This window comes from Dermacentor silvarum, chromosome 3 (genome assembly GCF_013339745.2).
Source record: "Dermacentor silvarum isolate Dsil-2018 chromosome 3, BIME_Dsil_1.4, whole genome shotgun sequence".
In the NCBI taxonomy this organism is placed as follows: Eukaryota; Metazoa; Arthropoda; class Arachnida; order Ixodida; family Ixodidae; genus Dermacentor; species Dermacentor silvarum.
In genome coordinates this window covers 230,536,333-230,554,320 of record NC_051156.1, presented here as the reverse complement: position 1 = coordinate 230,554,320, position 17,988 = coordinate 230,536,333, and the positions used below count along the sequence as shown (strand labels likewise).

General features: G+C 47.0%; 1 protein-coding gene across 6 annotated transcripts in view; it reads right to left on the bottom strand.

Moving 5' to 3' along the window:
* The window catches only part of LOC119446851 (serine/arginine repetitive matrix protein 2), a 186,606-nt gene that overhangs the window by 39,325 nt on the left and 129,293 nt on the right, over positions 1-17,988 (bottom strand). For all 6 annotated transcript variants that reach the window (XM_049664953.1, XM_049664951.1, XM_049664952.1 and 3 more), the window contains 2 exons: positions 7,050-7,163; positions 6,860-6,985 (listed from right to left, as the gene is read on the bottom strand). In XM_049664953.1, coding sequence (XP_049520910.1) covers positions 6,860-6,985; positions 7,050-7,163 — 240 coding nt within the window. The remainder of the gene's footprint in view (positions 1-6,859; positions 6,986-7,049; positions 7,164-17,988) is intronic.

Below are 17,988 nucleotides of genomic sequence, written 5' to 3'. Positions count from 1 at the left end.
GCATCTTTAATTAAAAAAAAAAATGCTTGGAAATGTTTGCAATAAAAGTAATCACTGTTGTTATTTGTGCGACCTTTTTCTGCCATTTTTAAGCCAAAGGGAGGGGGTGCGGGTCAAAAGACGCCAATCCGAGCGCAGCTAGTGTCTTCTTGCATCGCCCCGAGTCTCTTGCGTATAAGTACACTGAAAAATCACCCAAAACACGGCAAGTTTTCTCTGCAACCAACTTGATTGAGCGATCCGAGCTCTGGATGGCTGTGACTCGTACGTCTCTCTTGGCTATCACGCGACTGCTCGTCGCCCGCACGAGCCACCCAAGGCGGCTTGGGAACCCACGCTCTTTCTTGAGTTTAGCGTCTTTGGTCGACCAGAACGCAATGACCCAAGGCTGCCTTGCGTTTTGCGCATGCTCAGTTGTGGCCCGCTATTTTCTTGGGGCCCCAATTCTAAAGCTCTCTAATGACTATGTCCGTTAGCTTTGCTTCCTTTACGCGAAGCTTGCCGATGCATCCCAGTGCTCCACGTAGTGCAGCGGAAGGTCCCTCGTGAGAACGAAGCCCCAGAGGGACTGAATCTTCCGCAGGGCCTCTTGCGAGGACAACTTTGAGGCAGCATGTCCTACCACGTCATCGCTGCAATCGTCGCTATTCGATGCAAGCATGTTCGCGACGATTGCCTCATCGGTTAGAAGCACTTGGTTTCCAAATCTATAGCAGTGCACTTTCTTTTCACCGGCAACGTCGTGCATTGCCGATGATCGACGGGCAGATCGGCCGTCTTCCGTTTCGGCGGCGAGTCAAACGAGGCCAAGAAGCCACGTGGGAACGATTTCCACGCAAACAACGCAGACGAGCCTGAGCACCTTAAACCGATGGCAGAACTGCGCGGAATGAGGGGCCATCTCAGAGCAGCGCGCAGTGCTATCAGGCTATCAGTGCAGTTGACGTGGTCCATTCGTGTCTCGGAGGGTTGTGCGGCGGCTCGAAATTCTTTTTTCCCTTTTATCTTTTCAAGGATTTCACATTCCATTACCTTTCAGTACGCACACCCAGTGGCCAGATTTCATCGTTATAACCGATAATGCATCCTGGGGGCATTGTAGTAAGCGGGTTATTTCACCATACAAAACATACCAAAGTTGACGGTGCAGCAGCTTTTCATTGTTATAACCGATATATTGTTATATGTTATTAAAACCGGTATCGTTACAGTGGGTTTGACTGTATATACCTCGAGGCACGTGCAAACGAAAATTTCCTTCACTATAACTGATACCGTGTCGGATATCATATTTTTAGATTTCATAATAGCAGGAAAATACTCCATCGAAATAAAACGTGACCAACCAAATCTTACATTTACTTCGTCATATCCGATAATTCATTGCAGAGTACACTTCCATTAATTCGACTCCAGTTAATTTTTTAAAATTTAGTTCGATCTTGACCAAAAGCTTCAGCCAGTGCCCATACACATTTCTATGGGACAAAACGTTTGTTATTTTGATCCTAAAATAAGCCTTCACAGGATAATTTGAACTTGACTCGACATAACACATGTGCTTGACCCCAGTGGCTCCAATAGTGGCAACGCAGGTCTTGCCAGCGCTCAGGGTACAGTGAATGTGTTGAACATCTTCTGAAAATGCCTATTTACGGCCTGCCCCAGGAAGAGTTTCAAGCTAAAATGGTAACTCCCAATGAATTATTACAGTATTAACCCGATTCTAATGCTTGCCGAATGCTTGCCTAATGCTCCCCCCCCCCAAGAAAAGAAAAAAAAAATCCGAAAATTGCTCTGGTGATGCAATCAGATATGAAACTAAAACCGAAACTGCATTCGCGACAGCCTAACATCAGAGCCAGCCTAGCGAGCACCACAAAGGAGCCAACCATGGATGGCGGTGACAGAACGAGTTCTCACATGGCGTGACAACAACGATGTGCCACTTTCGGTCCGTTTACAAAAGCGCATTTAAATGAAATATTATTTTACATATCAAGCCAACAAGTTGCACCACGTCTACTTGGCGTACTTGAGAATTGTATGCGTCACAGGACGAACTAGCGAAGTGTTTAGTCTAGACGTGGGCCACAATTCCATTCGCGAGTGTTGCGGAGTCATTTGATAAATGCACAATATCAAATGCATTATGACACTACGGAGGACAACATATTTATTTATTTTATTTACACAATACTGCAGGCCAGTAATTTGGCCCTAGCAGGAGGGGCTAGAAAGGATACATACAATGTAGCGAAGACAAACAACAAAAATCAAGAGAACACAAAGACCGTAACAATGTTCAACCATCGAAGCTTACAATGTGAGACTTGAGTTCATTCATAAAATCGGCGGATTCAAAAACCTTTCGGGGCAAAGAATTCCATTCAGACAGCGTTCGTGGGAAAAAAGATATATGATATAGATATATATGATTCTTTATCATCATCAGCCTATATTTATGTCCAATGCAGGACAAAGGCCTCTCCCTGTGATCTCCAATTACCCCTGTCTTGCCCAAGCTGATTCCAACTTGTCCCTGCAAATTTTCTAACTTGATCACCCCACCTAGTTTTCTGCCGTCCTCGACTGCGCTTCCCTTCTACTGGCACCCCCGTTCTGTAACTCTAATGGTCCACCAGTTATCCTTCCTATGCATTACATGGCCTGCCCAGCTCCATTTTTCCCTCTTAATGTCAATCATAATATCGGCTATCCACGTTGTTTGCTCTTAGATCCACACCGCTCTCTTCCAGTCTCTTAATGTTAGGCCTAACATTTTTCGTTCCATCGCTCTTCATGCGGTCCTAAAATTGTTCTCGAGCTTCTTTGTTAACCTCCAAGTTTCTGCCCCATATGTTAGCATTGGTAGAATGCAATGATTGTACACTTTTCTTTTCAATGACAGTGAAGCTCCCAGTCAGGATTTCGCAATGCCAGCCGTATGCACTCCAGCCCAATTTTATTCTTCTGTAAATTTCCTTCTCATGATCAGGGTCGCCTGTGAGTAATTGACCTAGATAAACGTACTCCTTTACATACTCTAGAGGCTGACTGGCGATCCTAAATTCTTGTTCCCTTGTCAAGCTATTGAACATTATGTTTTTCTTCTGCATATTAATCTTTAACCCCACTCTTACACTTTCTCGGTTGAGGTCCTCAATCATTTCAATTCAATTCGTCCCCATTGTTGCTGAATAGGACAATGTCATCTGCAACCAAAGGTTGCAGATGACATCCTCACTCCTAAGTCTTCCCAGTCTAAGAGCTTTAATACTTCTTTTAAGCATGCAGTGAATAGCATTGGAAAGATTGTGTTTCCTTGCCTGACCCCTTTCTTGATAGGCAACGTTCTACTTTTCTTGTTGAGAACCAAGGTGGCTGTGGAATCCTTGTAGATTCCACAGCTACTTTTATTATTCATAGGCAGTCATAAAGTGCTATCTGAGAGTGATGATGATGGACTAATTAAGTAAATGTCCATTCTTTGAAGGTAAAGTATGCTGGTTCCATCTTTTTCTTATTGCCAGAATCGGAAGTACGCTGCATATTTCTTGCTAAAATATGAGGTGCACGTTCAATTGTGAATTTTATGTTACTTTTCTACTTTGAACCCATAAAAAGTGGGCGCACATTTTATTCGGGTGAGAATCGGGGCAAATACTGCCAAATGAATCAGCGCTGTGTTTCGGTGTTTCTTCTGCCTTGTTTAATCCTACAGTGTTCATATTCGACTCCGAGGTTCAAGTGCAGTGTCGTTTTGTTGGCACTAAATTTCCCATGGTGTGGGTATCTATACAAACATTAGGCGCAAGAAGTGATCGTGGCCCTGTAACAGAAGCGCACCTGCAGGGGTGTGGCGTAGTTAAACCTCAATGTAAGGAAGTTGATAAAATCTGCAATTTGCTTCTTATATAGAAATTTCATTGTTTTGAAATTTGACCTTTCATGCAAATAAGTATAGTAGCCGATCGATTTTTCTTACACGGAAAGGGGCCTGTAATCAAAAAAAGCAAATTTGAATGAGAAAACAATTTTGTTAAATGTGGAAGTCGGTGACGAATGACATGGTTTCATGCAATGTCGACAATATCTTCACATCGACGATACGCATTAAGCGAAGCCAGCCACACTTTTGCGTCCACTCTGCCGCCGTGGCTGATAGCATCACCGGACTAGTGATAGAATCACTAGGACGACACTATCATGAAAAGCGCCGGCAGCGGGGAGCCCTCTTGCTACAACGGGTCTCCGAAACTCGAGATTAGGTAACCTCCAATACTAAAAAGCTTACATGATCCCACGCAGTCTTGGCACGCCCACTCGTTGCAGACGCAGCAGATAAAGCAGAGTGCCCAGCTGCGTATGCGCCCAGTTGCGCTTACAGCAGCCACAGCTGAGACCCCGCTTCCCCCTCGCATTACCTGGAGCTTGCTCCCCTCTTTGCCTCTGCTAGCACGAAAAGGCGGCACTCGTGAAGCCACTATCTTTCTTGTCTAACCTTTGCATGCTTTCACTGGCACCTAACGCACACAATGCGTGGGGTGCGACAGGATTTTATCGCACTTGGACTTTACGAAACTTCACCTGTCGCTCTTGTCATGCGAGGCATGTTCGCAAGCAGCCGCTTGTAATTCAATTATTTGGCCATCTGCATCTGTCCGTGCAAGCTTCCATTTATTGTCTCGGTATTCCTTTGCTGCGGCAGCGGGAAAATTGCGTTATATTGAAATCGCGTATAACCAAACTTTGTTATATTCAGATTCTAAATATATGGTGCTCTATGGACATTTAAATGGTTATGAAAAGTTAAAAGTTAAATATTCGTTATATCAAGAATTTCCTTATATTGCAGTTCGTTATATTGAGGTTTAACTGTATATCGAATGTGGGAGTAAATGGGAGTTCAATACACACGTATTACAGCGCTACAGTCAAACCTCGTTAATATGTACTCTCTTAATGTGTAATTGCGGTTTAAACGTAGTCGAAGCTTCCCCCACCCAGCCCCTATTGAACCCCATGTATTGGCTGACTGCTTAAGCTGTAGTCGCTCATTGCCCACGAAATGGTTAGTGCGTACTATTTCCTTTCTTGTTCTACACGCACAGGCACAAAATCGGCAAAATCTCATGTGTGCAGATGTTCGAGTTGAGACGCCCAGACAAGTCGCCAGCGATAGTGACCTCAAAACATGGCCACCATTACGTATTTGTTGCTCATACAGCTGTTGCCGATTGCAGCGCACAAAAGCATGGCCTTCGAGATTAGGTTCTGGTAACGCGAAGAAGCTGCCGGTAGGGGGTGCGAATTTGCTGCCACCATCCAATCCAATCCAATTCAAGTGGTAACCATGCAGAAGCACACTTTATTGCAACAGCAATTATATAGACACTCCAAGCGCATTTCTGCCGTCGCCGTGGTTCCTTAGAAAGTCCGTACATTTCAGGTTTCGTATAAAGTCCAAACACGTGACATCGTCGCTGCACGCCGTATGCTGTATACACGAGTGAAAGCTTCCGAGCGTAAGCCGACGATTCCGGCTCAATCTCGCTCGCAGGAGGGACAAAGGCAGGGCGGAAGCGTGCGAGGCACGACAGGGGAGGGTTTACTTTAGCCCGTTTCGGCGGCGGCCGCGTGGGCCTCATTTTCAAAGCAATCTGCGTAGCTTTGTATGCACTGTGCTTTCGACATTTATTCACGTTGAAGCGAGAGAGGGCACAACGGTCAATTTGCGCCTCCTCACTCCAGAGTTTTGACAGCGAGTTTTTGAGGTCATCGAGCGAGAAGTGTTCATGTTTACCTGTGCACGCTTTACACCGTGCTTGTTAATTTAGTTAGTAAGCGAATGTTTAAAAGCTTGTACAGCCGATAAAATTACTATCCTTAGTTCTTATAGTTGTCTACTAATAATCGATGCTTCTCCTATCGAGTGAAACAGCGACATAAAAAAAAAAATTTCTTCCGCCACTGTGCTTGTGGTCGTGGTGTTGTTGTCTGTTTATGCGAGCAAAATTCATCGTGCGTGAGGAAGGAGGGCACCGAAGACTGCGAGAGGCTCCTTGTGGAGGTACTAGATCGGCAAGGTGATGCTGCAGAGCAAGTGAATTTTGACACTTTCCGAGACGTAGACGTTGTTAGATCCTTGGAGTTCTTGGATAGCGACAATGTTGCCGCCATCGCACCTCGCCCAGCTTCAAGCAGAAGTGATGACGACGACGACAATGTGGACGACGGCCCTTCATTATCTGACGCGGCACGTGCTTCGAGTGTCATGCGAGCTTTCGCAGAGACGCGGTTGCCTCATGGACAAAAGTGGCTTGCGGCCTTACAGAGTTCGAAGATGCCGTTGTCGCGGCAAGGCCACCATGACAGCAAGTGAAGATCACCCATTTTTTGCTGCCTACCCACAAATAAAGCCTGTCTGAATGTGCGTGTTTGAGAGCATTGTGACATAGTTATTTTCTGGCCGGTAAGTAGCCGCTAAACTGGCATTAGCGGTTAATTCGTACATTTTTTAGTGGGTATCTAAACATTGTTCCCGGCCGACTACGCATTAACGAGGTTTGACTGTGTACCTTTACATGGCAATTTTCTAGGGGACGTTACACAACTGTTTGATGCAAGCAATAATTTGATTTGGCTAGGTTTAATATATCTGAGATTGACCGTACTGAATGTTTGATTGATAGGATTCATCTGGCTGCAATCCGGCAATGGTGACTGCTGTGCTGGCCTTTGCTTTTGGGGACGAGAAGGAATGGTAATGACAATGTGGGAAAGTCAGCCTGCCACTCCATACCGAAGAGCTCCATTCGTAACAGGTCAGCACACATCACAAACTGTGAGGGCTTACCTGGAGCGGGAAGCCAGTTGAGGTCGAGAAGTGTGCCCGTTGGGCTGCTTGGGTGGAGATGGTGGGGCAGCCTCCTCCTGAGGGCGTTCCTTGGGAGGCTTACTCGACGCAGGGGGCCTCGGGGGGCTGCGCATCGAAACAACCTTCGCACGCTGCGCTTGCTTTCAGAGAGGCACCAAGAAACCCTTGCCTGTCACGAGGCTGGTCACTGCTGTGCTCCTTGCTGGTCTTCTCCTTGTTAGGCTTACTCGGCTTGGCCTTGACTGCTTCCTTGGGGCGACCACTGCGGGCCGATTTGCTGGGCCTGTGAGCAAACAATGTGTAGATTGGCTCATGTGCCCACGGTCACGTTCTTGAGGACCACACGAACCAGTAGGGCATAGATATGATGCCTAGATTTCTCATTTTGTCACTTCGTGTAATGCGAGCATAATTTTAACCTGCACACCGTTTGAGGACAGCACCATTTTTGGCGGACAGTTATGCCACAGTGCAGAATCACTCTACCAAGTTTTTATTCAGAAAAGTGCTTTTCATGTTTTTTCATTTCATATTCAATGACAGTGCTCAGTGATGACGAAGCTCACCAAGTACTCGAGCCGTTTGACCCACTGGTGCTCAAAGGAAAATTGCCTGTAAGAGACTAGTTTCTCCTGTAATTTGTTGAGTGGTGCCTATTCTCATTTGAATACACATTCATTATAGCTGGGTTATTCCAAGCCAAATGTGCTATCCAAAAACTCTACCCTCTACAAATTGTTTTAAAAAAATTGTGGGCATTTAGTAGGTTAAAAGAAAAGTCTTCCCAAATGAATAAAAAAATTTGCCCGAGTGCCATTTTAGTTTTACCCTTAAAACATTGTGAAAGAAATAAAATCGGAAAAAGAAAATTAAGCGAGATGTAAAGTGAGAATTTCGTCTCTAATAAGAAATGTGCTTTAACAATGCACTCTCATTTGTCGGCTCCAACTTTAGTTCTGATATACAGTTGTACCTTGTTGTGTTACGTATGATTTCCTGGCACAAAAGTTCACGATCGAGAACACAAAAAAATGACCCAATACAGTTGCGCTTATTTTTTACTGGCTCATACGTTCCCAGAAAATGCAATGTTTCAGTAGATCACCAAACTGCGATTGTGTGACACGTTTTCCGGCCTCTAGATCCCATGTAAAGAAGAAAAGACGCGAGGCGGCGCAATCGAGAACAGGAGCCACCCACCACAGCAGCTTCCCCGCAATACTCGCCCGGCCATCTCGCCTGAAAACGCTGGTGCGCACCAAGTTCCTCATCCCAGCAAATCTCCTCCCAGGTCGTTGCACGCCAAATTCACAGCTATCGCTGTCAATCCTAGTGCGATAAGCAACTTCACTTATCTCTTGCACAGCGCGTGGGCCTTAGTACCATTGTCAGTGATGGGAATGGCCAAAAGTGTTTTGCAGCAGGAAAAATGACGATTTGTTGCAGCTGCCCTCAGTTTTGTAGCAGGTTGCGAAAAAGAAGAAAAACAGGCCAAAAACAATATTTGTTGCTTTTATTACATGGTTGCCTAATAAACGTATCATACATGCCTTTAATGAAATGAAGTGCTAAATACAGTGCGACACGAGTTCACTGACGGCATAATTATTGCAAGCTTTCACCAAAGTATGAAACATGATGGGACCAAAAACATAAAACATGAATGTCAGTTGCATGAAACATATCTACGCTTTCTTCCACTCATCTGCAGCATCCAAGTGAGAAATACTTTCACTCAAATTTTTGTCTTGCTTGAGCAAGTTTTGCTTGGCCACTCAATGTCTGAGAAGTTCTTGAGTCAACAATTGGGAATTTTTAAACATTTGTGCTGCCACTTCCTTCATAGCTTGCTCACATCTGCATTGGTTGAGTTTTGTTCTGCAGCTGTACAAAGGCGCTTTGGTGCTCTCTGTTAAACTGCAAGGCCCTCTGCATATCGTTTTGATGCCCCTTTGACAGCCCTGATGACCTCTGCATTAACTGAAAACTGGCACGTATTGCTGTCAAACCTCTTTGCATATGACATGATGTGAAGCATGCCATTTATGCTTGACACAGAAATATTTGACCTGTCTTGCAGGACTCTTGAATTTTCACTAAACCCACGCACGACATCAGCTTTACCACATGGAAGTGATAGAAGTGCCTTGACTAGCTTTGACAGAAGTGGATATTTCGGTCCACCTTGAGCATCCTTTATGAAAACTCGATGCCGGTATCTGTCGGGTGGCATATCAGAACCTGCAGCTAACTGTTCCAAGCTAAGCACCATTATTTCGTCAAGAAGAGATTAAATTATCCATCCCTGACAGTTGCAGACTGCCCGAGGCAGTGATTTCAGCCAATGCGCATTGCGTGTGAAGTGCCTCTGGCAGTCCTAGACCGGGACGACAAGTCGTAGAGGCCCGTTGGTGGCTGTGACATGTTTCAGCTTCTGGATTTGCTTCCGGCGCTTGAAAAACACAAAACCATGGACTTGGAGATCTGGCTTTTGGGGTTCTCGCATTGAGGGAGCCATTGAAAGGAATGCGATTGATTTGGGCCCTACCTATACGAATTACCACCGCCAAAAGTCGCCAACCACGATTTTCGATCGCGAAGAGCCTCTAAAAGTAGTCAATTTGGGGAGAAGTCATCAGACCTGGCAACCCTGCCTGGCACAACCCGTGCACTGGATTGTATTGACTTAGCTAGTTTTTTGAATGGTAGGAGAGACGAAGGCAATCTGCGCATAGGGGTAGTGGTAACTGCCTCCTGGTGTCGGCAACAAGCCTACTCGGCTGTGGCCTCCGAGATTACGCGGCGCTCCGAGACTGCACGGCGCAGTGCCAGGCAATCTCAGAGGCCACACCTTGAAGCAGCTTTGGAGCAGTTTCGCTCATTTGTAGCATGGATATAGCAGCTTTAGCGCAATGTAGCAGCTTGAAGCAATTGTAGCAGCTTTCCCATCACTCCATTGTAAGTATACTGCATGCTTTTAATAGGTAACCCAAAAGCACCACCTGCTGCAGGCGGCACAAAGGGAGTGTCATGTATTGCTCTAGTGGCATCGCATTTCGGGGTGATGCTCCCACCAGCTCGGTTTCGTTTACATTTCGTGTTGCAATCTTAAAACACTCCGCAAAAAATTACAAAGTACGACTAGGGTCGCTTAGGCCGAACCAGCTCGATATCTGTTTCATACAGTCAAACCCACATATATGGAACTAGAAAAAAAAAAAAAAAAAACTGGAATTAGTTCAATATATCGAGTAATTCGATATAGAACATTTAAAGAATGTGACAATGTACAAAATGCACCTCATTAAAAAAGTGTTCTCTATTTCCTAAATACATGTGCGACGGGCATATTAGCGCGAGAAATAGTCGCTGATCTGCTTCTGCTTTTTCATTTTTAAAGCATTGTTGAGCATACACTTTTCAACATTGTCGAGTGACTCGGAAAAGCCGAGCCCACAGCCTTCTATGGACGCGCAGTGGCAGCGAACAACGCTCAGTGCATGAAGTGCATCGGAACACGTGGGCGGGTCGGAACTGGTGGGGTCCTCACAGTTACTGTCGCCGGCAAGATCCCTAGCCAGATTGGCAATGATGTCTTCCGTCAGCGAGCTCTCCGGTGGTCGCAACATGGTCGTCGACGGTGACAAAGTCTATCGCTGCAGTCCCATCACAAACGGCACCCAACTCAGACAGCTGGCTAAACAAATCATCAAGTTCCTCAACAGGTTCATCGCAATTTTCAGATGAGCTTGCGCCAGCCTCGCCGGAAACACAGTCCACAATGACGGAAGCAATTCTTAATTTTCTTTTTTGACATCATTCCATGATGCATTCAGCATCGTTATTGCGCCCAGGCGGCCAATTTTCAACTCCCAACCAGTGCGAAGGTTTAGCAAAAGCCGTTGCACAAAGCACTTTCTATAGCCTGCCTTCAGTGCATGAATGACGCCTTAGTCTAATGGCTGCAGCACTGAGGTTGTGTTCGGCGGCAGGAAACGAAGCTTGATATTGCTGACGCTTACCTTACAATTATGCGCAGAGCAATTATCAATGAGTAAGCAGATTTTTCTGCCTTCGCTTACCAGGTCCTCGTCCCAGAACTTAAGCCAGTTGCCAAAAAGTTCGCTTGTCATCCAAGCTTTCCCGTTGGAACTGTAGATCACTGGAACAGAAAGTGCATTCTTTAGGCACCGCGGCGATTTGCTCTTTCCGATCACGACTGGTCGAAGCTTGGTCGATCCATCGACGTTGGCGGCGAGCAACACCGATATTCTGGCTTTGTTAACTTTCCTGTCGTGGGACTTGTCATCGCGACACGCCAGCGTTTTGTTCAGCAGCATTTGCTAGAACAAAGCAGTCTCATTGGCATTAAATATGTCACGGGGATGGTACCTTGTTGTGATGTCACTCCAATTCTCTTCAATCCACTTCTGCATGTTGCTGACGTCCACTGCGCGGCTTTCACCGGTGACAGCCCGGCCAACAATGCTGTGACGCTCTTTAAAACGCTGCAGCCAACTTGAGCAGCCTTTGAAGTCGGGTCTGTTCAGAAGGAAAGCGAAATCCTTTGCTTTCTGTCCAATTATGGGGCCAGAAATTGGGATGTTTCGCGACCTAACATCCATGAACCACTTATACACTGCTGCCTCCCCGTATTCATATGCAGCCGTGCGACTCGTTAAGCGCCGGTAGCAGCTGGTCTCTTGTCCGCCTTAGCCCTAACGTCGGCCTTATTTTTCAGTATCGTACTCAGCGTACTTCTTGGGATGCTGTATGCTGTGGCGACATCCGACTTCTTTTCTCCACGTTCAACTCTTCTGATGATTTCCAGCTTTGCGGATATTGGAAGGTTCTGCCGTTTCATGGCAGCCATCTCTTACAGAGCGAAAGCAGCGGGAAAGCCAACTTCTGGGGTAGTTTTGCGCTGCTTGAAGTTTGATATATCGATAGCGGCTGCTATTTTTGTTCGATGTAGCCGTAATTTTTGCTATATATTTTCATTGAAGCCCAGGAGGGAGGGGGTCATGGCCTTCGGGCAGAAGCGCTCTACAAGCGCTTCTGCCCGAAGGCCATGACCCCCTCCCTCCTGGGCTTCCACGCCGGGAACGCGTGGCACTCCGCCGTCTACGCACCGGCACGGCAGTCACGCCTGCGTTCAAAGCCCAATACATTGACAAGTCGCTTGACCCCACCTGCGGAACTTGCACCACGGGTGCGCCAGCCACAGCACACCACTTGCTATGGACATGTCCTGGCCTGTCATCACTGCGAAGAATCTGCCTTGCTGGGCTGCAGAGCTCAGTCGCCACTCTCAATGACTGGATCCTTCCTAGAGGGACCCCTCAACACCGCAAAGCTATATATGACAGCTTGCTCACCTACCTTATAAGAAGCGAAACCATTAACTTAATCTAGGCACCTCACCGGAAAGACCACTGGGGTTGCCTTTTCATACAAGTACAATTTTCTATTTTTTTTATGACTGAATAAACGTATTTCTCTCTCTCTCTCATTGTAACATTACGGTGTTCAAAAATGTTCGATATAGTCGGGTTCGACTGTATCTATTTTTTATTTCACATATCTATTTCAGAAAGTCTGTTTGGTGGCACCATCTTAAACGAGAAATCCCGATTTTCCCAAATGCAGACCGTCACTTTCTGGCAGTACGATCCAAGGGTGCTGAACATCTATTTGCCGCCACCACTGAGAGGTGTGCTGATGGCACCTTAATCGTATTCAGGTCCATTTTACAGGAATACCTAGAATTGCCATGGATGCCCAGTGCTGCGAGAGACAATGCTACCATTGGTGGCGAGCATCCTGTCTGACGACAGTGAGGTCAGAGGAATTGACGAAGGTCCTGCGGCAATGAACTCCGAAGAGAAAATTGTTCCTATGTACAAAAGGCCTGTGGCTCACACGAGTCTGCTGAAGGAAGAAATAATGACTTGCCGGTGACCTCTCAATCATGTACTTCCACAGAAGCTGGCGATAACTATGTTCTCAGTGACTACATATCACTGATGACCACTATAAAAGACGAGTTTGAACATGAGAGGAACTGAGAAAAAAAAAAAAAAAAAACGCTTAGCTTTACACTCAGCTGCGCAACGGTTGAAATAGCGAAGCTGGGCGATCATAGCCCAGCATTTTCCGGAAGTGCGTGGGAACTTTTCATCTTATCATTCATGATGACGATAATTTCTTTTAGTGCGTCTTGGACTTAGAGCCGTCACTGGCCGTTGCACAGCGCAGCTTGCAACACCGACACCGCGTTGCAATGCCGACAATGCGTTCCAACAGACCCGCTCCGTGAATGTGTTTCTCTCTCACTCTCATAGCGCGCAAAACCTCTTCACTTCGCAGAGCACGAGCGTGCGAACGTGCCAGCTGTGGATGAAGACTACGACGCTCGAATGCAATCATATGGTACGCATGAATGCATTTTCTGCAAGCCTAGTTAGTGGTTACGACGCTCGCCTTGGGACCGGGGGTGCGCAAGTTCGAATCCCGCCTAGGCAAGAAAGTTTATTTTTTTGTAAATTTCTTCATAGTTTCTTGATACAAACTACAAATTACGGCTGGCTTAAAGAGCTTCGCTGTTAAAAATATGGCTGCTGACGGGTGCCGATGTCATGGACTCTGAAACAAATTATGATGTTTTGCGTAAAAATTAGGTCTTAGTGTAAAATCTTCGGTACACCTCTATGGAAGTCGGGACACCCAATTGGTGAGGAATTGAAAAATTCTGTGAGAAGGTTTTATGAAGATGATGCTTTTTCACACTGTTTACCAGGAAAGAAAGACACGCTGCACAGCCAGCAAAAACGGCTTCTGTTAAAAAAAAAAAAAAAGTCGCAGTTTCACCCGAAAGGTGAAGCATCAATTGCGATAGCAAATTAGTAGAGAGCTATTCGGAGTAGGGATAGTAGTTTTATCGGCTGCATAAACTTGGACAAATTCGCTTACTAGACAGTTTTAGTTTAGCGTGGTTACCGGAATAGCGGGCGTACCGGAATAGTGGGATCAAAATGCGCATGCGCAGAACCGCTAAACCACCCATACCATTTACCGTACGCACGCTATTTCTCAGAGTTAACGTTACCGTGTTAGTATGTTTACGTAGTGTACTCAAAACATGGCGGCGGTCCCGGTCGCCCGCTTTGAACTGAATTTGGCGTTGTTTTTGTAGAATTCACTTCGTTCGTAGCAAATGACTGCGTAAACGGCTTTTGCTTAGTCTCATGCTGCTTCGACGAGAGAGTGTTATGGCTAATCTTGAGGAATTTTCGAGATCGCTTCTTGTTTCGAACGCGCCTAAGCCTAACGAGAGAAATTTTCGCTGAGATGCGAGCGCCACCTGTCGGTAAAGTTGGGAGATAGGCGCGACGACGGCATATGGCCTCTGAGATGGGAACATTTCGGAGGCTATGGTAGACAGCTTGTACTGCTTGTCTGTTTCGCTGCAGATCGGCGGACATGGCAAGTAAAAATACAACGCGTTCCTGGCTTCCATTGCGCTGCCTCTCGCACTTTCCGGACGCACACACACATAGACTTAGGTGCCCTATGTATGCGAAATTCCAAGCGTAATGGAATAGCGTCCCGCACGTAAACTACGCTATCACGCTATACTAAACCTCTCTTTCTGCAAAGTTTGTTTGCGGCAGGGTTCGTACACAATAATTGGCTGGAAATTCAAGGACATTTCAAGGATTTCAAGGATGCAAAAAGGCAGAATTCAAGGAGTGTTAGCGTAATTTTATTTCCTCACATGACTTAGGAAAGGAGCCCTATTTTCGCATTAATTTCTCTTTCAAGAGCTGTTATCTCCGCTTCTTTTTCTTTGGCTGTTCGACGGAAACTCCGTCGCCTTTCGCCTTTCTGGTGGCTCTTCAAGGCAGATTCCCCCATCGTTGCAATGTCGACCGTCTTCTGACATAATGCGCACATTGCTCGATAAGGATCGCTTGGTTCCGGTCTCACCCAGTGACGATAGTCCGTATGTTGCAGCCACGCAGGCTGAAACTTGCACTTCCCGCCTGGCATCTTGTCAAAGTAAACACACAACGCAAACGCGAACTTCACTGAAATGGCGCGCACGAGGCCGACAAACGGCCCGACTATAGTACCTAAAAGACACATACTAGTGTGCCGAGAGCGGGTGTCGCGGTGGCACCGAGTGTGATGCCTGCCGCCGCCGGCCGCTTGGTGCGCTGCACTTCGAGACTGTGCCGGACCATGCTGAGACATGGGCGGACTTCAGGCAAGACACGACGCGAGTCTCCCCATTTGCCCGGCGATCTGCCTCTTATGTTCTTGTCCCAATCCGCAATACGTTCGGGGTCTGCGGACGCGCTGGGTAATGAGATGAGCCGTTTCTTTCCGCGTCTCTGGGAAATCGCGGTTTCGCGACCTGTTCAAAGTTTCTTTAGACAGACGAGTGCACACATAGATGCAAAAAACCCACTCACAATAAGAAAAGACTGCAACGAAAGCGGCAGCAAGGCGAGAAATGAACTAAGCATTGCAATCGACGCGTAGCAATCAACGCATCGCAAACGAACGCGAGCCGAACACCGCAGGATTTAGCATGGTGCCGACAGGCATCGCCGTCTGGTGGCCCGCGGCGGCAGGCATCACTGCTCGCGCCACCGTCCCGCGTTGGAGACTCTCGGTGGACGGCACATTAGAGTATATTCTAGGCACTATACGCAAGCCGAGCGAGCGATATGTCTCGCATTGGATTGGATGGGATTTCCAATGCATATTAGTTGCCAGACGACGTAGGGGCTGCGAGATTTAAAACCGAAACTTCCCGATGTTGCCCTTTAGTCAACACAGCTTGTTTTCATGGGCATTCGTAAGCGAAAGGGCCTTAAATATCAGCATGACTTGCGGAGGTTGTCGTTAATTTCCTCTAGCGGAAACAAATCCCACGGGATTTTCAAGGATTACAAGGAGCCCACGGGTATTCAAGTAGTTTCAAGGGCCCTTGAACTTATACTGTCAATATCAAGGATATTCAAGGATTTCAAGGGGCTGTGCGAACCCTGGTTTGCGGAATGGTAACGCTATTTCCGTTAACCCCGCTATTACGCTAACGTTAAACTAAAACTGTCTATTAATTGAATTAACAAGCGTGGTGTCAGCGTGCACAAGGAAACATGAATAGATCACACTGAATGACCGCAGACAACGACTGTCAAAACGCTGGCAGCAATCGCAGCCGCCGCAGCGGGCAAGGTTCGTGCGGTGTATTGCTTCAAAGGAAACTGAGCTGCGCATGCACAGCGGATACAAAGGTCAGAGCCGTGTGGAGATAAGAGACCGTGCGGGCGACGGCCACAGCCGGGCAAAGTACGAACGGAGTTGTTGGCAGAGTAGAAGCTGCGCTCCCCCCCTCCCTCCCTGCCTTCCCGATTTCTTGCTTTCGCGTGGGAGATTGAGTGGCAAGTTCCCCTTACGCCCAATTGCAAGATACGCCTTTGGTGCCGGAGCACAGTGTTGCCCTGCATCCTTCCCTCCCATACTCCCACGGCCTTTCGCGCGACGGTCGCGTTTGCTTTCGTCCGTGCGTTCGCTCTCCGTGATAGCGCGCACGTCCCCCGCGCGCTTTCGCTCGTGCATATGGTGCGCGGCGACGATTTTATCGCCCTCGGAATCTATACAGAACCTCATGGCGACGGCAGAAATCCGGTTGAAGTGTCCATATAATTGCAATCGCAATAAAATTAAATTATGGAGTTTTACGTGCTAAAACCACAATCTGATTATGAGGCACGCCGTAGTGGGGGACTCTGGAAATTTGGACCACCTGGTGTTCTTTAACGTGCACCTAAATCTAAGTACACAGGTGTTTTCGCATTTCGCCCCCATCGAAATGCGGCCGCCGTGGCCGGGATTATTCTGTTAACGAAATTAAAAGAGCTGACTGAAGAATGGAAAAAGGCATTCTTTTCTGAGGTGTGACATTCGCAAGTCTGTGGTCTCTGCATTGCTTGTTGGCTGGAGTAAATGCAATGCACACAGCTCTTGTGTGCATGCAACATCCAAAGTTCAAGTTGATGACACAGGGTTAAGAGCAGGAACAAAGGGATTGCTCGATAGTGTGTTGTCTGTCACCTAGTAGAGAAGGAAGACTGCATACTTGGGAAATGCAGTCCTGTTAACGGCGAGGCCGACAGTCTGTTGCATAATTCTTTTCTCAGTAGCAAAGACATCGACACAAACTGAAGTTCAGCAGTGAGTTAGTGGCCATGCGCTGCCATTTGGAAAGAATCCTTTTAACCAAAGCAAAAGAGAAGTTTCTGGAATAGTTCTTAAACAGCGAAGCTGTTCTAACTAACTGTAAAAAGAGGCGCCTGCTGTCGCAAAACCTCGCCTAGCTATGAAATCACTGCATTGCCTAGCAACCACCTCGCAGAGCTGCGTGCGCCTCGCCTCCTCTCCGTGCCATGCACATGTTGCCTTGACATGGGACATTAAGGAGAGCAGAGAGAGATAGAGAGGTTTATTTGAAGAAAGGCAGAGAGGTCGGCTTGAGCGTTAGTTTGCTCTGGCCTGCTACTGTACACTGGGGAAGGGAGGAGGGGGGGGGGGGATAGAAAGAGCGATGAATGATGGTGATAAAGATTAGGAGGTGCGTACATATATACATGTTCATCCCGTTGAGGTCATACTAGAGTCATGCATCGAGTCCAGTGGCTTGAAGGAAGGCTATAGTCGCTTCGATGACCACAGCTGCGCTGTTGGCGTCAGGCCAAGGACCTAATACAATCTCGTCAGATATTGGTCTTTTAGTCACTCGTTGAATAGTAGAAATGAGGCTCTGCCGTTCTCGTGCGTACGCTGGGCATGAGCAAAATTCGTGCTCAAGTGTTTCTGGCACTGGGCAGTGATCGCAGTTGGGACCAGTATCACTGCAGCCTATAACCCCACGTGAGTGCAACACCAAGACGAATCCGGTGCAACATACTTGTTATGCTCCTGTTCAGTTTATGAGGCATGCGGAACTTCATTTCTGCGTCCCATTTGTGCAGTCGCCCGTGTCGTCGATCTGGATTGGTCTAGTGCTCAAGTGTAGAGTTCCGCATAACGCACCG